Source organism: Heterodontus francisci, chromosome 31 (genome assembly GCF_036365525.1).
Source record: "Heterodontus francisci isolate sHetFra1 chromosome 31, sHetFra1.hap1, whole genome shotgun sequence".
NCBI classification, from domain to species: domain Eukaryota; kingdom Metazoa; phylum Chordata; class Chondrichthyes; order Heterodontiformes; family Heterodontidae; genus Heterodontus; species Heterodontus francisci.
The window spans coordinates 28,212,989-28,236,608 of NC_090401.1; the positions used below are offsets into that span (position 1 = coordinate 28,212,989).

General features: G+C 43.5%; 1 protein-coding gene across 1 annotated transcript in view; it reads left to right on the plus strand.

Moving 5' to 3' along the window:
- csmd2 (CUB and Sushi multiple domains 2) overlaps positions 1-23,620 on the plus strand; it is a 2,056,060-nt gene that overhangs the window by 1,413,823 nt on the left and 618,617 nt on the right. The window contains exons 11-12 of the mRNA XM_068011193.1: positions 15,723-15,826; positions 17,815-17,927. Of these exons, the coding sequence (XP_067867294.1) occupies positions 15,723-15,826; positions 17,815-17,927 (217 nt within the window). The remainder of the gene's footprint in view (positions 1-15,722; positions 15,827-17,814; positions 17,928-23,620) is intronic.

A 23,620-nucleotide genomic window follows, 5' to 3' on the forward strand; every position in this document is an offset into this window, starting at 1 on the left:
GACTTTATGATGATGGGAATGTTACTGATGAAGCAGCTGAAGATATTTGGGCCTAGGACACTACTCTGATGAACTCCTGCAGTGATGTCCTGATTCTGAGATGATTGGCCTCCAACAACAACAACCATCTTCTTTTGTGCTAGGTATGACTCCAACCTGTGGAGAGGTTTTGCCCTGATACCACTTGGCTTCAATTTTGCCAGGACTTCTTGATACCACACTCAGTCAAATGCTGCCTTGATGTCAAGGGCAGTCAGTCACTCTCACCTCACCTCGGATTTAGCTCTTTTGTCCATGTTTGGATCAAGGCTGTAATGAGGTCTGGAGCTGAGTGGCCCTGGCAAAACCAAAACTGAGCATTGTTGAGCAAGTTATTGCTGAATAAGTTCTGCTTGATAACACTGCTGACAACACCTTCCATCATGTTGCTAATGATTTGAGAGTAAACTGATGGGGCGGTAATTGGCCAGATTGGATTTGTCCATACCATATCCGAATGGTATGTTGCCTCCCAGGTGCACGGGTCAGGGATGTCTCAGATCAGCTGCAGAACATTCTGAAAGGCGAGGGTGAACAGCCAGTTGTCGTTGTGCACATAGGCACCAATGATATAGGTAAAAAACGGGATGAGGTCCTACAAGCAGAATTTAGGGAGTTAGGAGCCAAGTTAAAAAGTAGGACCTCAGAGGTAGTAATCTCAGGATTGCTACCAGTGCCACGTGATAGTCAGAGTAGAAATGAAAGAATAGTCAGGATGAATGCGTGGCTTGAGAGATGGTGCAGGAGGGAGGGGTTCAGATTTTTGGGACATTGGGACCGGTTCTGGGGGAGGTGGGACTATTACAAATTGGATGGTCTACACCTGGGCCGGACTGGAACCAATGTCCTTGGGGGTGCTTTTGCTAACGCTGTTGGGGAGGGTTTAAACTAATGTGGCAGGGGGATGGGAACCAAATGAGGAGGTCAGTGGACAGTAAGGAGGTAGTAACTAAAGCCTGTAAGGAACTAGATAATGAAATCAGCGTGACTAAGGAAAAGAGTAGACAGGGAGCAGATGATGAACGCAAAGGGACTGGTGGTCTGAGGTGCATTTGTTTTAATGCAAGAAGTGTAGTAGGTAAGGCAGATGAACTTAGGGCCTGGATTAGTAGTTGGGAGTATGATGTTATTGCTATTACTGAGACTTGGTTGAGGGAAGGGCATGATTGGCAACTAAATATCCCAGGATATCGATGCTTCCGGCGGGATAGAGAGGGAGGTAAAAGGGGTGGAGGAGTTGCAGTACTGGTCAAAGAGGATATCACAGCTGTGCTGAAGAAGGGCACTATGGAGGACTCGAGCAGTGAGGCAATATGGGCAGAACTCAGAAATAGGAAGGGTGCGGTAACAATGTTGGGGCTGTACTACAGGCCTCCCAACAGCGAGCGTGAGATAGAAGTACAAATATGTAAACAGATTATGGAAAGATGTAGGAGCAACAGGGTGGTGGTGATAGGAGATTTTAATTTTCCCAACATTGACTGGGATTCACTTAGTGTTAGAGGTCCAGATGGAGCAGAATTTGTAAGGAGCATCCAGGAGGGTTTTCTAGAGCAGTATGTAAATAGTCCAACTCGGGAAGGGGCCATACTGGACCTGGTGTTGGGGAATGAGCCCGGCCAGGTGGTTGAAGTTTCAGTAGGGGACTACTTTGGGAATAGTGATCACAATTCCGTAAGTTTTAGAATACTCATGGACAAAGACGAGAGTGGTCCCAAAGGAAGAGTGCTAAATTGGGGGAAGGCCAACTATACCAAAATTCGTCAGGAGTTGGGGAATGTAGATTGGGAGCAGCTGTTTGAAGGTAAATCCACATTTGATATGTGGGAGGCTTTTAAAGAGAGGTTGATTAGCGTGCAGGAGAGACATGTTCCTGTGAAAATGAGGGATAGAAATGGCAAGATGAGGGAACCATGGATGACAGGTGAAATTGTGAGACTAGCTAAGAGGAAAAAGGAAGCATACATGAGGTCTAGGAGGCTGAAGAAAGACGAAGCTTTGAAAGAATATCGGGAATGTAGGACCAATCTGAAACGAGGAATTAAGAGGGCGAAAAGGGGTCATGAAATATCTTTAGCAAACAGGGTTAAGGAAAATCCCAAAGCCTTTTATTCATATATAAGGAGCAAGAGGGTAACTAGAGAAAGGATTGGCCCACTCAAGGACAAAGGAGGAAAGTTATGCGTGGAGTCAGAGAAAATGGGTGAGATTCTAAACGAGTACTTTGCATCGGTATTCACCGAGGAGAGGGACATGACGGATGTTGAGGTTAGGGACAGATGTTTGATTACTCTAGGTCAAGTCAGCATAAGGAGGGAGGAAGTGTTGGGTATTCTAAAAGGCATTAAGGTGGACAAGTCCCCAGGTCCGGATGGGATCTATCCCAGGTTACTGAGGGAAGCGAGAGAGGAAATAGCTGGGGCCTTAACAGATATCTTTGCAGCATCCTTAAACACGGGTGAGGTCCCGGAGGACTGGAGAATTGCTAATGTTGTCCCCTTGTTTAAGAAGGGTAGCAGGGATAATCCAGGTAATTATAGACCGGTGAGCCTGACGTCAGTGGTAGGGAAGCTGCTGGAGAAGATACTGAGGGATAGGATCTATTCCCATTTGGAAGAAAATGAGCCTATCAGTGATAGGCAACATGGTTTTGTGCAGGGAAGGTCATGTCTTATCAACTTAATAGAATTCTTTGAGGAAGTGACAAAGTTGATTGATGAGGGAAGGGCTATAGATATCATATACATGGACTTCAGTAAGGCGTTTGATAAGGTTCTCCATGGTAGGCTGATGGCGAAAGTGAAGTCGCATGGGGTCCAGGGTGTACTAGCTAGATGGATAAAGAACTGGCTGGGCAACAGGAGACAGAGAGTAGCAGTGGAAGGGAGTTTCTCAAAATGGAGACGTGTGACCAGTGGTGTTCCACAGGGATCCGTGCTGGGACCACTGTTGTTTGTGATATACATTAATGATTTGGAGGAAAGTATAGGTGGACTGATTAGCAAGTTTGCAGACGACACTAAGATTGGTGGAGTAGCAGATAGTGAAGGGGACTGTCAGAGAATACAGCAGAATATAAATAGATTGGAGAGTTGGGCAGAAAAATGGCAGATGGAGTTCAATCAGGGCAAATGCGAGGTGATGCATTTTGGAAGATCCAATTCAAGAGTGAATTATACAGTAAATGGAAAAGTCCTGGGGAAAATTGATGTACAGAGAGACTTGGGTGTTCAGGTCCATTGTTCCCTGAAGGTGGCAACGCAGGTCAATAGAGTGGTCAAGAAGGCATACGGCATGCTTTCCTTCATCGGACGGGGTATTGAGTACAAGGGTTGGCAGGTCATGTTACAGTTGTATAGAACTTTGGTTCGGCCACATTTGGAATACTGCGTGCAGTTCTGGTCGCCATATTACCAAAAGGATGTAGATGCTTTGGAGAGGGTGCAGAGGAGGTTCACCAGGATGTTGCCTGGTATGGAGAGCGCTAGCTATGAAGAGAGGTTGAGCAGATTAGGATTATTTTCATTAGAAAGACGGAGGTTGAGGGGGGACCTGATTGAGGTGTACAAAATCATGAGAGGTATAGACAGGGTGGATAGCAAGAAGCTTTTTCCCAGAGTGGGGGATTCAATTACTAGGGGTCACGAGTTCAAAGTGCGAGGGGAAAAGTTTAGGGGGGATATGCGTGGAAAGTTCTTTACGCAGAGGGTGGTGGGTGCCTGGAACGCGTTGCCAGCGGAGGTGGTAGACGCGGGCACGATAGCGTCTTTTAAGATGTATCTGGACAGATACATGAATGGGCAGGAAGCAAAGAGATACAGACCCTAAGAAAATAGGCGACACGTTTAGATAGAGGATCTGGATCGGCGCAGGCTTGGAGGGCCGAAGGGCCTGTTCCTGTGCTGTAATTTTCTTTGTTCTTTGTTCTTTGCTGTTTGTGGACAGAACATACCTGGGCATTTTTTCACATTGTCAGGTAGATGCCAGTGTTGTAGCTGTACTGGAACAGCTTAGCTTGGGGCATTGCTAGTTCTGGAGCACAAGTCTTCAGTACTACAGCTGGGATGTTGTCAGGGCCCATAGCCTTTCTGTACAAAGTGGTTCTGATGCCCTCTGTTAACATGAAAAACATATATCCAAAGATCTCCTTATTGGGGTGAATGAAATATGTTCTATCATACATATTTGACTCATGAATACTGCAGACTGGGCTGTTTATGTTTTCTGTGAGTGAAGGTGAGCCTTGTAATTGGGTTAAGCAGATTGTTCCTGAATTTAAATGTTTACTATAAAAATAAATAAAGGGATAATGTACCTGGATCCTTAGTAGTTTAATTCTGCACAGCAAATTGGGAAGGAACTCAAAGCTCTGACACTTGGCCTTGTGGTTTGGAATTTGGCAAAACCTGAGTAACATCAAGTCAACATCAAAAAATGTCTACAAAAATGCTGTATTTGCAAATCAAAATTTACCACAAATATTATAAATAGAATTATAAATAGTCATGGTTTATGATTGTGCCTTATGAATTGTGCGTAACCTGGATAGCAATACCATATCTACAATGCAATACACTTAAAGCCATGTATGATTTGTTTCCCTATATTTCTTTCTATTTTACTCTTTTCCCAGCTTGGTTTCCAGTTATCCATCTATTTATGCATAACTACAAAATAGTTCTAAAGCAATAATTTTTTTTAAAAAACAGCCAGTAAGTACGATGACTTCTTCAAAGGATTTTCTTCTTTTGCATGGAATTACATAGAATATACAGCACAGAAATAGGCTTTAAAGCCAACCAGCCCATGCCAGTTTTTATGTGCTACTCAAACCACCTCCTGTCTTTGTTCATCTAACTCTATCAGCAAAATCCTCTATTCCCTTCTCCCTCACATGCCTCCCCTTAAATGCCTTTTTACTATTTGCCTCAACTATTCTGTGTGGTGGTGAGATCCACATTCTCCCCACTCTCTGGGTAAAGAAGTTTCTTCTGAATTCCCTATTTAATTTCTTGATGACTATTTTATGTAGATAGCCTCCAGTTTTGCACTTCCCCATTCCCTCTGTATCTACTTTGTCAAAACCTTTCATAATTTTAAAGAACTCTATTTGGTCACCCCTCAGCCTTCTCTTTTCAAGAGAAAGGAGACCCAGCCTAATCATCTTTTCCTGGTAGGTATAACCTTGCACTTCTGGTTCCACCCTTATAAATCTTTTTTGTGCCCTCTCCAATGCCTCTATATCTGTTTTATAATATGGTAAGCAGACTGTACACAGTACTCCAAGCATGGTCTAACCAAGGTTTGATAAAACTTTAGCATAACTTATCTGCTTTTCAGTTCTATCCCTCTCGAAATAACCTCTAGTACTTGGTTTGCCTTTGTTCTGAAGAAGGGTCACTGACCCAAAACGTTAACTCTGCTTCTCTTTCCACAGTTGCTGCCAGACCTGCTGAGTGGTTCCAGCATTTCTTGTTTTTATTATCTTGGTTTGCCTTTGCCTTATTAACCTGTGTCACAACTATTAGAGATTTGTATATTTGTACTCTTGGATTCCATTGTTCCTCTACCCCATTAAGCTTTGTATTTTCCAAGAAATATATGATCTCCTTATTTTTCTTATCAAAATGTAAAACCTCACACTTCTCTGTGATGAAATTCATTTGCTAATTATACACCCATTCTGCAAGTTTATTAATGTTGGCCTGTAATTTGTTGCAATCCTCAATTTGGTGTCATCTGCAAATTTGGAAACTCTGCTTTTGCTTTCAAAGTCTAAATCACTGATAGAAATTGTGAACTGCAGTATTTTTGTTCTGTAGTTGTGGATTTATTTTTAGAGGTTCAGTTGCTATCTGATGTCAACCATTTATGGATGATTTTTCACTGTTAAAAGCAGCAAATTGAACCTTTCATACTTTTTAAATTGTATTTGGTAGGTATAAGTCAACCTTTGTAGCGAGATTTTACCTGGAGCAATACCTCCCTCCCATTTTTTGTACTTTGTACATAAGTACATAGGAGTTAAAACATAGAAAATGGCTGTCTGGCCTAGCCAGTTCATGTCACCGTTTCGCATCCATGTGAGCAATAAAATAGATTAAGAACATTTTAAAAAATGTTAAGTTTAGTCATAGCGTTGTAATTAATCTTGTTGAGAGTAGTTAGAAGGCACCACTTCAAGAACCTAGCCAGACACTCGTCTCTTTCCATGATCAGTTTCAGACCCTTTGAAAAAGATTTCTAATAATATGTTGAAAACAGATTGTCGCCTTGAAATCCATCCAACCTCTGTGACTTGAATTCCACTGCACTGCACTTGTTCATTATTGTTCAGTAAGCTGTAAATGCTTCTGAAACAAGTGTTTATCCTTAAAGAGAAACTCCAGGACCTAATTAAGTTCACCATCGCAGCCTAGCTAGCCCCAAGTCCCGGTTTTCATATTTAAATATGATAGAAAAATAGGTGTAGATTTTCTTCTTCATGAGTTGTTAATAGAGCCAATAGAACAAAAATTTAACAGGTTCAATAAAGGGCAAATGATGCACTCTACCAGAATATTATCCAGGCTGTGAAGACTAGAATTCACTCTATAGAATTTTACAGCACAGATGACCAATTTGACCCATGTTCATTCACTGAAAGAGCTATCCTCTTTGTCCCATACCCTTTTAAAGTTACAGAATCATATGGAACTCTGGAATGATATTGTGGCATTGGTAATACTGGGGAAAATAGGAAAGCAATCGGCTGGAAAATGAGGGAGTGTCGTTGCAACCTAGTGTGGACGTGCAGGCTGAATGGGAGGACATTTATTTACAGAAATGTGCTGGAAGTTAAGATGTGAACCCTAATTCACGATATATGGTGTTCTACTTTATTTACTTAGTCCTTCAGATTGCTTTTCCAAAAATCCAATTGCCTCAGAGCAATTTCCTGCTGCAAACAGAATTTTGATTTAATATTTATGGAAGAAATCTGAATTTCTGATAAAACCAATAAATATTAAGAGACATTTTGTTGGAATTCTGACTTTCTGTTATAAGTATTTGATGACTTTGGTCTTGGAGGGGCAGAATATCTTTGAATTTAGATACTTAAACCAATTGAACATCGAGATCTAGGTTATTTCTCAAACAGATAAATTATGCTGCGAGTCTGTGTTTGATTTTTTTGAAGGGTCCTATATTCTGTACCAAGCCACATCTAACTAACCTTTGTAATAATTGTCACTTGCCGATATAATCTGAGAGCTGCATTCAGGCTCAGTCAGTCAGAGGGAGGGGATTCAGGTTAATGAGAATATTGTACAAAATAAAACATTTTTAATTGCGATACAAATCTATATTCATCTTAATAACTTCACTGAGCTGCAGATTTGTTACTTGCCATTACGTCCTACCTAAATAAGGGTTTTAATAATAAGATAAATCTCACTAGATTTAATTTAGTCCTGAACTAATTAAATTGACTGTATTGAAGACTTTATGGTCAAGGAAACTGGTTAAATTCCAGGATAAATGGAATCACAAGTGAAGTAACTTTCATTAATATTCTGGGAAACATTTATCTGCTGCCGTTTTGGCAAGAGGCCAGGGGAAGAGAGTCTCCCAATGGAGCAAGATCTAAGATGAGGCACAGTATGCTTCTGAAATCAATACTGAAGTTGAGACCTTAGATTAGCAAACACCTTTGAGAGATTACTGGCTTATAGATGGCAGATTCTTACCGCTGAAATTTTGGGCCCCGCCAGGGCAGGAACGGAGGCGGACGGGGCCAAATATACCAGCGCCGGCTGGCGTGTTGGTTTTGCAATGCCAGTCCTGGCACCAGCAGTGTTCGCCAGGGAGGGGAGGGGGCGGGACAGTGATCCCGCTGGTCCCTGATTAAGGCCAATTAAAGTAGTTAAAGAGGTCATTATGAGCTTGTTAAAGGGGGATATTGAAATTTTCACAGGGGTGCATGGGTTGTACGTGCTGTCTGGGGCTGACCAGAAGTGTGGTGGGTACAGAGTTGGGAGCCAGTTATGATCACCCCAGGGAATCACCTTGGCCCCATAAAGGGGTCAACTGCACTGTGGGGGGGAGTGGGGTGTTTGACCATTAACAAACAGGTGCCCTTGGTGCTGCGCAGGTCAGGGGGAGAGTGGGCAGTCAGCGTGCTGGCAGTGCAGGAAGTCGTCCCCTTCCTGGCTTGTGGAGGCAGAAGAGCAGGGGATATGGCAGCCAAGGAGAACTCGGCAACCAGTTGAACACAAGGAAGGCTGCAGCTGGCAATGGGGGCACATCCCTCAGATTTTGCGCCCAGTGGCGATGAGCAGCAACACTCTCTGTAGGAAGGGCAGAACCCCGAGCAGCAGGAGGGCACGGGAGAGGAAAAAGGGACAAGAAGGCAACAGAGGCCATACTGTTGTGGTATTACTTTAAGGGGCATATCTAAAACGGCTGTCCATCACCAGACTGGATATGATGGACAAACCCATGTGATCTCGAGACAATTGTTGGAAGCAACTCAAGATAAGACATGTTACTCTACCTTTCTAGAATTGCTGTATATAAGTTAGCATCTTCAATAAAAGAATCCACCTTTTAGATTCACCAATCTTATCTGTGTGATGGGTGTGTTTGTATAAAGCGAGAAAACATGATATTGTTGCAGCTAGTGGTTGCTGAATATCTGACTTCAAGTTTCTGACGATCCTGCAAAACTGAACCCATCTGCTTGCTCCAGAAGCTCAGTTGTGAAGGTTTGGAAACTCATCGGGTTCGTCTGCAATCCTTGCGGCAGCGTCGACGTCTGTGTAAGTGACTCTCCAAGTGACATTCTTGGCCTTGAACACACAGCAGGCTCGTGACGTCGGCACATCGCACCTCACGTCAACTGGCAGGTGTCAAGTATCGATTCTACGACTTTAAAATAAGGGAACGTGAGACTGAGACAAGCTACGATAATGGTTTCTACAGGAAACCATCAGTCAAAAACCAACTCTGTGAGGTGTGGCACTAGGGCACTGGATCAGGAGAATTTAGGTGGTGGGGCGGAGTGGGGGGAGAAATGACCAAACATTCGAGACAGGGTCAGAAAATTTTTAAAAATAATAAGTCTGTCAAACGGCACCCTCTAGCAGCTTTGAGAAGGCTGTAAAAGACCTTAAAACTCATCTTTATGGGCGTGGCCTACCAAAAGAGTGGGACGGCAGCAAGAGCACCGTCAATCCCAAGTCTGACAATTAGGTGAGATCATCCACAGCACTGCAAGCCAGTGCAGCCACAGACCTTAACCCTTTAAGGGCTGTGCAAGTTTAAATCGTTATTCCTGCCACTGATGCTGTTCAAGGCAAATGACCACGAAGTTTCTATTCCTACACTGGAAAAGTAGCAGACCTCCTCACTGAATTTAAACTTTTCAGACAGAAAATGGAGCCCGTGATTCCTTGACTTGGCCATTGCTGAGCCAGATAGACAAGCAATTAAATTTAAGATTGCCATCGGGAATGAAGGTCTCCACAGGTTAAATACGCCAGTCTTTCAGAGGATGACTTAAAAGGCCTGAATAAAATATGGTTCATATTGGAAGATCAATTGAATGTCAAATTTGACTTCAGAATACACCGTCTTGAATTTGTCATTCCGATAGCAGCCAAAGGAGACATCAGACCAATTTGTGAACCAATGTAGAGACAAGGGGCATCATTGTGATTTTTCTGAGGCTGAGTCGGCTGATAGGATTATTGAACTTGTGATGGTTTCCACCCCCTTTGAAGCATTCCAAAAAGAGCACCTTGACCAACCCAAATACTACAGTTCAGATGCCTTTCTGAAAAGCGGTCATAAATTTGAAGCCATCCTTATAGGCAGGTAGAGCCTAATGGCCCTGTGCACTTCATATACTGTTGGCACTAATGCCAACTCAGCCAAACCTGGCAAACCATGTAGGCAGTGTATACATTCTCCAAGAAATTGTCCAGCCTTCCATGATATTTGCAAAGCATGTGGCAACAGAGGGCACTGGAAGCACCAATGCAAGAAACCTAAGCCACAACATGACCAGCCATAGTTGAATGTACAAGAAGTATGGCATCCCAACATACAGAGGGAACAGTCCAAATTTCAAAGGCAAAAAATACACAAGATGATCAGCCAGATCAAAAGGTTGGAAGGGGAGCGTGACCAAGGCACTGACACACAAATTGAGCAGGCGTTTCATACTTCCAACCTCACAGGGTATATTGACACAGTACCTTCGGAAGCCTTTGCTACCATCCAGATTATTTGCCCACAAAAACCTGGCAAGTACATGCTCTGGACCATGACTAACACAGGTGTGAGCGCCAATATTCTACCGATCCCTATCCTGAAGAACATGTATTTGCAGCATTGCCAAACTGGCTCAACCAACCACTGCCAGGCTTACGGTGTACAATGGTTCAGCGATTCCGTCTTTGGGATTGTGAGGAAAACCCTATATACCAAATGGGAAATACTAATTTCATCAGTTGGAAACTTACCTTAGACTTTGATTGGGAAAAAGCCCTACAGTAACTTCAGAAACTAGCATCCAAGATGGCCACTGCCATTTACATCTGAAATACCAGGAGCGTGAACTAGAGACAAAAAGTCTAACAAGACGCCCAGCCAGGACAATGGCTTGCTCTAAGTGATTGAATTACCTAAAACAGCTTCATTAGCATGGTAGTCAAGTTTATCCTCCCCCATTGAATTTGAAAGAGCCGACCCCCTCCAAGTGTGAATTGACATCCTGGGGCATGTAGAACCTTGATCTTCATTAGAAGATTCCAGAAAAAATCTCATTAGAAACAAAGAAGATTGAGAAGAACCATGTGACTGCCTGTCCATCTCTGAAGAAACAAGTTTTGTTGCATAGACAAGCAGACAAGCCGTAACTGAGGGACAGCAGCTGAGAAGGCTACTCTTCTCTCTCTCTCTCCCCAGAAAACATCAAGTGAGAACTGTCTGCGAATTGGGGACCCTCCAAGCCTATAGACCGCTACAGCCAGCAACCAGGGGAAGAGAACCAACTGCAAATTCTGCTTCAGGAAAACCATGAGCACGGCAAGCCAGCCAAAATACACTTTGACCAACCAACTTCAAAAATACAGCTTCAGCTGAGGACTACTAGATCATCCACTTTACGGACTGTATTTAAGTTCCATTTATTCTGGTCTTTAATCTAACAACCAAATATATTTTCCCTCCTGTAATCTATTTGTGTGTGTGTGATTCTCGTGTGAATGTGTAGTGTATTTTTTAAATCAGGTTGGAGTGTTAAGTATAAAAAATTTACCTCTTTCTTGTTTAAACTCAAGAAAACCTGTCCGATTGTGAAAGAACCAATGACAGTCGAGGTAAAAGGTAAAACACTCACGGAGGTGGTAAGCACAACCACTGTTTAAAAGGAATAAACCCCTGTTGCAGTCAAATAAAAGGAAGGGGCAAGAGGGGAGCCTGAGGACCCCTCCTCACCTGGCTGTAACAGGTTCCACAATGCTCGACTGCGGATATTCCAACTCACCCTGGTCTCTCCAAATTCTTTACATCATGGATACCACAAGTCCAGTGATTGCAGGCCTTCTGGTGTGCAGAGGCCTGACTTTGGTTACATTTCATAGCATTGGCACGATAATAGCAAAGACAACAGACCACAAGGAACACTGCAGATGATCTGTGATGAGCAGGAGCAGACACTGCAGGAGCTGGGTTATAAACTCAGCGAGTCAAAACTCAAAATCGAGACAATCAAAGACGGCAACAAAGCTTTGCAGGTCCAACTGGAAACTGATCTGAAGATTGAAAAGGAGTGGACACGAGCACTACAGAGTGACCTTCAGAGAGACAGGGACACCATCTCAGAAATGAGAGCGCAAATACAGCAACTCAGCACCCTGAAGTCAGAATTCCTTCAATTACAAGCAGGCATTGGACAAGAAGCTCGTGTTCGACATCTGACTGATGGAATGTGGAATCCAGTGGAAGTTGTCAGCACTTGTTCATAACCATGGTCATAACGGGTCCGAAAGTGCAACGGCATGACATTGCATGGGAACTGCTGTCAAGTTCGAGAAGTTCCAGACCACGACGAGCCAAGCAATCCCATTGCCAACAGGACATGACCAATGACTCGACCCAAAGCCAACAGTCCCACCAACAGTCAAAACTGTAAGACTGTACAGCGACCATAGGAACAGGAGTAGGCCATTCAGCCCATCGAGCCTGCTCCGCCATTCAATACGATCATGGCTGATCATCCACTTCAATGCCTTTTTCCCACACTATCTCCATATCCCTTTATGTCATTGATATTTAGAAATCTGTCAATCTCTTCTTCAAACATACTCAATGGCTGAGCTTCCACAACACTCGGGTACAGAATTCCAAAGATTCACAACCCTCTGAATAAAGAAATTTCTCCTCATCTCTGTCCGAAGTGGCGCCCACTCACGAAGTCCATCCAAATCCCCTTGAAGATGCCCTGCATTCTCCCCACAACACACACTCCCACCTAGCTTTGCGTCATCTGCGAGCTTGGAAATATTACATTTGGTCCCCACATCCAAATCATTGATACACATTGTGAACAGCTGGGGCCCAAGCACTGTTCCTAGCAGCACCTCACTAGTCACAGCCCGCCAATGTGAGAATGGCCTGCCCATGTCCACCCTCCGCTCTCCGCCCTCAGTTCCTGCCAGTATATTACCTCCTATCCCATGTGCCTTAATTCGGCTAAGCAACTTCCTGTGGGAAACCCTATCAAAAGCCCCTGAAAATTCAAGTACACCACATCCACTGACTCATTTTCCCCCCCTCCCCCACCACCCTCCCTCCCCCCATCAATTCTGTTAGTAACATCCTCAAAAAACTCCAACAGGTTCGTCAAACATGATTTCCCACTCACAAATCCATGTTAACTATGCCCAATCAGATCATTATTATCCAAGTGTCCATTTATCACATCCTTCAGAATAGAATCCAATATCTTCCCTGCCACTGATGCAAGGCTAACAGGCCTGCCGTTCCCTGCCCCCTCTCTCCCTCCCTTATCAAACAGTGGGGTTACATTTGCTACCTTCCAATCTGCAGGAAATGTTCCAGAATCTACAGAACTTAGTGACCAAGTCGGGTGTTTCATTCAACCTCCAGTACGGTTTGGAGACTTGTAAATATTTTGCTGTATATTTTGAACATTTAATACCCATTTCACTCACAGTATTGTAAATAATTCTGATTATTTTAGGACACAACTTTAATTTAGAAAGAAGGGGGGAATGTTGTGGTACTACTTTAAGGAGCATATCTAAAATGGCTGTCTATCACCAGACAAGATATGATGTCCAGCCCCATGTGATCTCTAGGCAGTTGTTGGAAGCAACTCCAGAGATAATACGTGTTACTTTACCTTCCCAGTATTGCTGTCACGTAAAGGTACAAACTGAAAGGTATCCAATAAACAGGGGGAAAGTTGCAGAGAGCTCAGTTTCTTTAACTGAGTTAATTGAGTAAGGCAATTGTCACATGAAGTGACTTTGTAAAATATTTATGGTATACTACAGCATATGGAATCAAAATTAATGCAATAACATTATATGTATTGGTCCTTTCAGAAGCCTGGAGTTTCCACTAGGTTGCAATGTTTTTTCAACACAATTTGCCAGAAATTGGCTGAACCAGTGCAAAGGATCACGGAACTTTTAAGCACAAGTTATGCTCAGCTCAAATCGAGTTTCTGCAACCTTTTGCATTAGTTTAAAAAAACATTGGCCCCTATTTTGCCGGGATTTCTGATGGCGAACTGTCAGCATCCGCCATCATTACTTTTGTGAAACTGGCCTCAACTTCAGGATGTAGATGCAGATGCAGAAATCCTGAAGTTGCAATCTGTCACTCACTGGTCTGCCACAGGCTGTGCTGTGACCCTTCCTGCACCCCCATAGCCGACAATCAGTGAAATCATTTAATGTGGCAAGAACATCCTCTTTACTGCTCTCACATCGCTGTGAAATAAGTTATACCTTGTTCAATCAGGTAAACTGGGTTTTTAACTATAATTTGAGAACTATAACTAAACAGATCTGGCCCTGTAAAAGTCATTTTATATTTGTGGAGTGTTGTTAAATGTCACCATTAAGATTAATTACTAGATTTTATAAACTGTAAAATAACTATTTTAAATGCTTTTCTCATGAAATTTCATCTTTTGTCTTCACCCAAGGTTTATGTTTCAATCTTCATTTTGCTCTGTGTAAAAAATTTTTATGAGTGTTTTGATTTTAGTGCTTTTTATTTCCTTGCTGGCTGTCTGTGAGAATTCTTGAATGAGATTGGCTTTTTAGACAACTTGATTATATTATTGCCGCTCTACAATGGGAGTCCCCATTAAAGAACATTGCAATCCACTGCACGACGAGAGGTAGAATTCTCGCCAGAGAGGTCACTAGACCTATCAGTAAGGCTTTCTTTGAAGTCAGGGGTGAGCGTCTTGGCTTCACCGCTGCTCGCAAAATCCAGTCCATCACATTAGAGGCCGGCCCTGCCCACAAAACTGGTCACGCTCTCAGATTAAATGAATCTGTTATTTTTTTGGTGCAGGGGCACTAATAGGCACTTTTAAAAAACTTTTGATTTTTTTTTCAATTTGTGAAGAACACCAATGTAACTAACAAATGGTACTGTCTAATTTTTTTCAAAGTCATTTGCAGCTATTTAAAATTGAGCAAGTCAGAAGTGGTGGACTAGACACTCTGATCAAAATGCTTATTTTTTTGCTCACCCACTTACTGGTAATCGAATTGCACCAAGTTACCAGTCTAATACATATCAAGGAATATCTTTTAAAGCAAAAAGTTATTAAAAAAAATACATTCACATATGCTGCACTGCTTCATCGCAGATTCTGTGCTTATAAATAAAAATAAGTTCAAGCGGAAACTTGAGAATGAGAAAATCCTTCTCAAAACTAATGCAACTTTGGGTACTATTTGTGCCCATATAACCATTGCACTCAAAGCAGAAACTCCAACCCAGTTTGTTGATAAAAAGATCCCTCTTTGGGTGGATGGAGTAGTGGTTTTGAGTTTAGACTTGCCCTATTGGACAATGGTCTCTGCTGGGTTTCAGGGTCCAAATCAAAATGAATTTGGAGCAATATCAACTCAACTCTTTGTAAAAATGTGCTCAGGATGCAAAACCTCTGTGATACATATATGAACTGAAAAGAAATGAGTGTCTCATTGAGTGATGCCTCAGTAAATGGAACCTGCGCTCCCAATCTCTTCTTATGAATCAGGACATTTTAACAACCTGAGTAATATACTGTCATTGTCCGAATTGTCCTCATGCCTATGCAGACATACCTCAGTGCAGATAAAGAAGAAAAGGGGGCAAGTGGAATCGGTGTCACGATGGAGGGGAGCTAAAATGTCTTAAAACTACCACTTTTAATGTGGTCCAAATTAACACTGAACTCAATTTAGGTACTCATTACAAAGAAAAAGTTTGCTTCTGATCCTGATGAATGCTACATTAAACATCCAATCATGTTGAGATGATTCTCCTGGTGAGGAGAGCAACATGGTTGCTCCCTACAGTTAATAAGACTGAATCCACTCTGATTATTTTTCACTACTGCTGTCAATAACTTTATCAATATGTAACTTCCCTCCTGATAGGTCATAAAGCTCACTTTTGATGCATTTGAATTGGAAAGAGGCTACGACACACTAACGGTTGGGGATGGAGGGCAGCCTGGAGAACAGAAAACAGTGCTTCATGTGTAAGTAATGTCTTTGCGACTCCAAGATTTATGTCAGATGCAAAGTGTATTTAATTATGCAAAGTTCTCATCACATAATTCAATATGTAGAGTGGCAATATAAAAAGTTTTCGCTAATTGCTCATTTGCAGGCCTTTGAAGGTGCTCTTAAAATTAAGCTTTTTTAGGGGGAAGGGCACTAACACACGTCTTTTAAAAAGTTTTTGATTTACAAAGATATTGACTACTGTACACCAATGTAATTCAAGAAAGATTAGATATAATTGTTAGGGCTAAAGGGATCAAGGAATACAGGGAGAAAGTGGGAACAGGGTACTGAGTTTGGATGATCAGCCATGATCGTATTGAATGGCGGTGCAGGCTCGAAGGGCCGAATGGCCGACTACTGCTCCTATTTTCTATGTTTCTATGTAATAGTAAATAGTTCCACAGAGTTTATTTTTTAATGTAATTTTCAGATATTTAAAGTCGGCACACTCACAGGTGGTGGGCCAGACACTCTGATTATCTTTTGTGATAAACCTATTTTCAGCTGTATTCATAAATCTGTATCAGGTTACCACTCTTAAATATATCAAATAATTTTTTTTTACTGCAAATATTTATTTTTTTTAAAAGTTCTCCTCTAAAACGCAGCCCAATTGTTCTCGTTCATGGCAGATTATACAAATGGGTCTGAGCAGATACTTAAGCAAAAAAAGCTACTTCTGAAAACTAGCGCAATTTGCACATGGATTGCTGATTGTGTCCAAAGTGAAAACTCTTGGCTTTTATATGTTGACTTATTCTTCATGAAATGCTTTAATGTGACAAACAGCAAATCATTTGAGTAATTTCAAGCACCAGTAAACTCCCAACAGAAACCTACAGTTACTTGAGAAGATTGTTTTGGCTCGAGTAGGGAGCTCACATCTGCAGGGCAGGTATTATCAAGAATGAAGAAAAAGCCACCCAAATAATTTTAACAGCTACAAGGGGGATGGTAACTCCTGGGCAGTCGACTGGTGGAACATATAGTAAATCAACTGGGGATTGGGATTCAGCAGGAGACCCAGTCCATTTTAACTGCTTGGCCTATTTAAATGGAGCCAGTAAACTGCCTGCCCCCAAATGGGTGTCCAGAGGCAGCTCATAATGGGTCAGTATTATATTGGGCGGCTTCTGGGTAGGAATGGTTTTGCTAGGGTTTCGGATACACAAAATAGGGTGAGTTGCAGGCAGTGGCCCAAACTATTTTTGTGGGATCTCCTGCTCCTCCCAGCACTTTTGTTCTGACAGCTGCTCCTGGATGGGGTGTCCATAGTGGATGATGCACTCAGCAGGCTGTAAATATATAGCTTTGTGGGACCTATTTACTTAATAGGACTGTGATTAATGTAAGCGCATGAGGCTTACAACTGAGTCCTGTGGAGACCCCAGCTGCCTGACTTTAAGAGTGCTGTTGAGATGAGGAAAGAATAGTAACCTGACCATTTTGATTTTAACTCCGTTTCTGCTGGGCAGATGGAGTTAGAATTCCCACTTGCCCTCCCCTTCCCCCCCCCTTCAATTTTCTGATAATTTTGCGCTCATGAAGGTGGTGATTTATCTTCTCAATCATGGCACAAGTTCTCGAAATTGATGTCCCAGTGATTTATTTAATATGCTGAGGGAAGCAAGTTAATGTCTTCAAAATCTCAGAGACATTTCTGGAATTCCCTTCAGAAATGTCAAGCTGTTGTTTCGTAATTGTGATCTTTGCCACAAAGTGTTCAGTTGAGGACTCTAGAAGCACAATATTGAGAGAATACAAAAGGTGGTTGCTGAATTATTCACTCTTGGATAACTGGCTTAATTAATTCATCACATCACCATCAAGTTCACTTTTCAATTATACTTCACTTTCTGTGACATCTGGGACTCTTATTATATGAATTCGGTTTAATTTTCTGGCATTTAGAATGAAGTCAGATTGTACTAATCAGTTTTTCTGATTTTCTGCCTGGCAGTTTGACAGGTACGAATGTTCCTGACCTAATTGTGAGTGTGAGCAATCAGATGTGGCTGCAGTTCCAGACTGATGAGACCAACAGTTTGCTGGGATTCAAGGCTACATATGCAGGTATTGTGCACAGAAATGAAAATTTAAGCAAAAGGGACCATTAAAAGGAAAGAAAATGTTGCCTCCAACTGCCAATCATTAACTAAACAGGGTGTTGGGGTTACTATAAGGATCTCTATCCATATTCATTTGCAAACATCCCTTGTGAGCTTCCTAAATGCAACATGCATTTCTATCAGGTTGCTTAAGTAGAGAAGCTTTACAATCGCTTAGAAAAAGAACAGATGCTAATCAAAAAGAAGGGAAAAGAGAGTGGTAAGGATAAGGAATTAAAATGCAGTTCAAGTAAGGAAGAAAATGCCTGTTTCAGAAGCTATCTGGTGCACTTCAGTAACAATTGACTTCTCTATTAGTGAGAGACTGAGTAGGCCAGAAATATCACCAACTCTGGTGAGGAACTGGGTGGAGACCAGGGGCTGGATTTTTAAAGGGCTGTGGGGTCGGAAGCTGGTGTGGACACGATTTAAAATTTGCGGTTCCGGGGTTGTCTCCAGAACCTGACCCCTCTGCCACTCGTTTCCAATTAAGGGGCGATTAAGCTCCTTTAGGTGCTCATTAAGGAGGCTGGGTGTTGGGTGGAGGGGGTTCTGCACCACAATTTTTTTTAAAATTCATTTATGGGATGTGGGCATCACTGGCTATGCCAGCATTAATTGTCCATCCCTAATTGCCCTTGAGAAGGTGGTGGTGAGCTCCCTTCTTGAACCGCTGCAGTCCATGTGAGGTAGGTACACCCACACTGCTGTTAGGAAGGGAGGTCCAGGATTTTGACCCAGCGATAGTGAAGGAACGGCGATATAGTTCCAAGTCAGGATGGTGTGTGACTTGGACGGGAACTTGCAGGTGGTGATGTTCCCATGCATCTGCTGCTCTTGTCCTTCCAGGTGGTAGAGGTCGCGGGTTTGGAAGGTGCTGTCGAAGGAGCCTTGGTGCATTGCCGCAGTGCATCTTGTAGATGGTATAGACTGCTGCCAGGTGGAGGGATTGAATGTTTGTGGATGGGGTGCCAATCAAGTGGCCTGCTTTGTTCTGGATGGTGTCGAGCTTCTTGAGTGTTGTTGGAGCTGCACCCATCCAGGCAAGTGGAGAGTATTCCATCACACTCCTGACTTGTGCCTTGTAGATTGTGGACAGGCTTTGGGGAGTCAGGAGGTGAGTTACTCGGCACAGGATTCCTAGCCTCTGACCTGCTCTTGTAGCCACAGTATTTATATGAGTACTGCAGTTCAGTTTCTGGTCAATGGTAGCCCCTAGGATGTTGATAGTGGGGGATTCAGTGATGGGAATGCCATTGAATGTCAAGGGGGGATGGTTAGATTCTCTCTTGTTGGAGATGGTCATTGCCTGACACTTGTGTGGTGCAAATGTTACTTGCCACTTATCAGCCTAAGCCTGGATATTGCCCAGGTCTTGCTGCATTTCTACACAGACTGCTTCAGTATTTGAGGAGGCGCAAATGGTGCGGAACATTGTGCAATCATCAGCGAACATCCCCACTTCTGACCTTATGATTGAAGGAAGGTCATTGATGAAGCAGCTGAAGATGGTTGGGCCTAGGACACTACCCTGAGGAACTCCTGCAGTGGTGTCCTGGAGCTCAGATGATTGACCTCCAACAACCACAGCCATCTTTCTTTGTGCTAGGTATGACTCCAACCAGCAGAGAGTTTTCCCCCTGATTCCCATTGACTCCAGTTTTGCTAGGGCTCCTTGATGCCACACTTGGTCAAATGCTACCTTGATGTCAAGGGCAGTCACTCTCACCTCACCTCTTGAGTTCAGCTCTTTTGTCCATGTTTGAACCAAGGCTGTAATGAGGTCAGGAGCTGACTGGCCCTGGCGGAACCCAAACTGATCACCACTGAGCAGGTTGAACCTAAGCAAGTGCCGCTTGATGGCACTGTTGATGACACCTTCCATCACTTTACTGATGATTGAGAGTCGACTAATGGGGCGCTAATTGGCCGGGTTGGACTTGTCCTGCTTTTTGTGTACAGGACATATCTGGGCAATTTTCCACATTGCTGGGTAGATGCCAGTGTTGTAGCTATACTGGAACAGCTTGGCTAGGGGTGTGGCAAGTCCTGGAGCACAGGTCTTCAGTACTACTGCCGGAATATTGTCAGGACCCATAGCCTTTGCAGTATCCAGTGCCTTCAGTCGTTTCTTGATATCACGCGGAGTGAATCGAATTGGCTGAAGTCTGGCATCTGTTATGCTGGAGAGTTCAGGAGGGGGCCGAGATGGATCATCAACTCGGCACTTCTGGCTGAAGATTGTTGCAAATTCTTCAGCCTTATCTTTCGCACTGATGTGCTGGGCTCCCCCATCATTGAGGATGGGGATATCTGTGGAGCCACCTCCTCCAGTTAGTTGTTTAATTGTCCACCACCATTCACGACTGGATGTGGCAGGACTGCAGAGCTTGGATCTGATCCGTTGGTTATGGGATCGCTTAGCTCTGTCTATTGCATGCTGCTTATGCAGTTTGGCATGCAAGTAGTCCTGGGTAGTAGCTTCACCAGGTTGACACCTCATTTTGAGGTATGCCTGGTGCTGCTCCTGGCATGCCCTCCTGCACACTTCATTGAACCAGGGTTGGTCTCCTGGCTTGATGGTAATGGTAGAGTGAGGAATATGCCGGGCCATGAGGTTACAGATTGTGGTTGAGTACAATTCTGCTGCTGCTGATGGCCCACAGCGCCTCATGGATGCCCAGTTTTGCATTGCTAGATCTGTTCGAAATCTATCCCATTTATCACGGTGATAGTGCCACACAACAATATGGACGGTATCCTCAATGTGAAGGCGGGACTTCGTCTCCACAAGGACTGTGCGGTGGTCACTCCTACCAATACTGTCATGGACAGAAGCATCTGTGGCAGGCAGATTGGTGAGGACAAGGTCAAGTATGTTTTTCCCTCTTGTTGGTTCCCCCACCACCTGCCGCAGACCCAGTCTAGCAGCTATGTCCTTTAGGACTCGGCCAGCTCGGTCAGTAGTGGTGCTACCGAGCCACTCTTGGTGATGGACATTGCAGTCCCCCACCCAGAGTACATTTTGTGCCCTTGCCACCCTCAGTGCTTCCTCCAAGTGGTGTTCAACATGGAGGAGTACTGAGTCATCAGCTGAGGGAGGGCAGTAGGCGGTAATCAGTAAGAGGTTACTTTGCCCATGGTTGACCTGCTGCCATGTAACTTCATGGGGTCCGGATTCGATGTTGAGGACTCCCAGGGCAACTCCCTCCCTACTGTCGACCACTATCCCGCCACCTGTGCTGAGTCTGTCCTGCCGGTGGGACAGGACATACCCAGGGATAGTGATTGCTGTGTCTGGGGGGTCATTGTCTGTAAGGTATGATTCCGTGAGTATGACTATGTCAGGCTGTTGCTTGACTAGTCTGTGGGACAGCTCTCCCAACTTTGGCACAAGCCCCCAGATGTTAGTAAGGAGGACTTTGCAGGTTCGACAGGGCTGGGTTTGCCATTGTCGTTTCCGGTGCCTAGGTCGATGCCGGGTGGTCCGTCCGGTTTCATTCCTTTTCATTGACTTCGTTGTGGTTAGGTACATTGCTAGGCCATTGCTGAGGGCATGTAAGAGTTAACCACATTGCTGTGAGTCTGGAGTCACATGTCGGCCAGACCAGGTAAGGACAGCAGATTTCCTTCCCTAAAGGACATTAGTGAACCAGATGGGTTTTTCCAACAATCGACAATGGTTTCATGGCCATCATTAGATTAGCTTTTAATTCCAGATTTATTAATTAAATTCAAATTCCACCTTCTGCTATTCTGGGATTCGAACCCATGTCTCCAGAGCAATACCCTGGGTCTCTGGATTACTAGTCCAGTGATAATACCACTATGCCTCCACCTCCCCCTTTCAAGGAGGAATCTGGTGAGCTCGCAGCAGGCAGGGGACTAACTTTGTTGTTTGAACAAGAAATTTTTTTGGCCTGCGGGGATCTTGCGACGGGCCCAGCGCAGGAAATTTTTTTTAAATTATGGAACCACTTCCTCGTCTGTTCATTCTGCTGTCCTTCTGTGGAGCCGCCTGCTCTCCTCAGCAAGGCACCGGCAGGCCACATCATAGCTGTTGCTTGCCTTTGTCACTTGCGCTTTGCAGGCAGCTCCTACCTCCTGCAGATGCCCGGTGCCACTAAATGGGCGCCAAGCTCACCTCTTCCCCAATTAGGGCATTTAACTTTGAAGATCGTGTTGCATTGACAATGCAGCTGAGGGCTGGTGTAAGGTTCCTGACCCTGTTTTGAAAATCCAGCCCCTGGTACTTGCCTAGAGTGAGAGTAGACTTTTGTGCTATCCTCTCTGCATCTGGCCTCAGAGCTGCAATGCTAGAGGCCTGGAAGAAAGTCACTGCCCCGCCCTCCCCCATCCATCCCCCACACCATTCTGGGTCTGTGCAGTGAAAGACCCAAGAAGTACCTGAAAGAAGAGGGAAACTCACTCTTTATGAACAGTGGAGAAAGAAGGGACAATTCAGAGGAGAAATTATGATCGTGATTTGATGCAAGCAACCTCTGTGTGGATGAATTAAACAATACTCTCACCATATGGTGCCAGACAAGAGCAAATCACTCTACCTACATGATCAGTTAGGGATTTGCTTCTTGTGAATGTTTCTTGTATCCACTTCTGTACCTTATGGGGTTTCCACCAGATGCCTGGTGACATTACAATAGCAAAGTGGAAGCAGCTGCTAGGATATTCCTGACCCGGGTAGTAATCCATGGAAGAGTAAATAAAATAGGAAGAAATACTATAAGGGCTTTAAACTCACATAAACAGGAATTATCTGAAACTTAAAGATAGGGAATTCCACAATAATGTTCTGTGGTAAACTTCCAGTTTTGTTAAAGGAGGAATATACATTGATTCATAGTGTAAATCTGTCAGTTGGCAGTCTGATGTGAAAATCTTGATGTGACTGGTACAGGATTTACAGGCTATACCTTAACATAGGATAAACAATGGAACTTGCAAGGAACATTGAGGCAGCTGTCCAGAATCATTAAACCAGATAGGTGGGGAGAACAAGGGATCCTAGACAAGACTTATTGTAGAGTAGAAAGTTAACAGGAACACTGTAACTCAGGGATATAGAGGAGCCAGACACCCAGTGAGCATCTACAGTAAAATGCATAAACATGAATGTTACAAGCATTGGGAAGATGATGATTGAATTGTATGCTGTGACATTGTGCAGTCCTACATTGTAGGAATATTGGAGAGATGACTGACCCCAATGGATGAATAAACCATGCAGGGCTATAGATTGTTCAGATAAGACAGGGTAGGAAAAATAGGAGGTGTTGTAGCCCTATATGTCGGGGATACCTGGGAGGTTAAAGATATTAATCCTGTCATAGGTTACGTAATAAACTACTCTGGGTAGAGATCTTTAATGTGAAAAGAACAAAGATAACATTTGAGGTGTGCTACAGTCCACCAGTGCACAATAAGAAGGGTGACAGTTTTCTACATGAACAGATAAAAGCACAAAGGTTATTTTAATAGAGTCTTCAATCAACCAACTATAAATTGATGGATACCCAAGTGCTTTGGAATCTGAGTTGATATATGTAATATATGATTCCTGCATTACCCACTGCTTCAGGGAAGCATTACAGCCAGTGCATATTAACTTGGTAAGTGACCCAGGCAACATTACAAGAA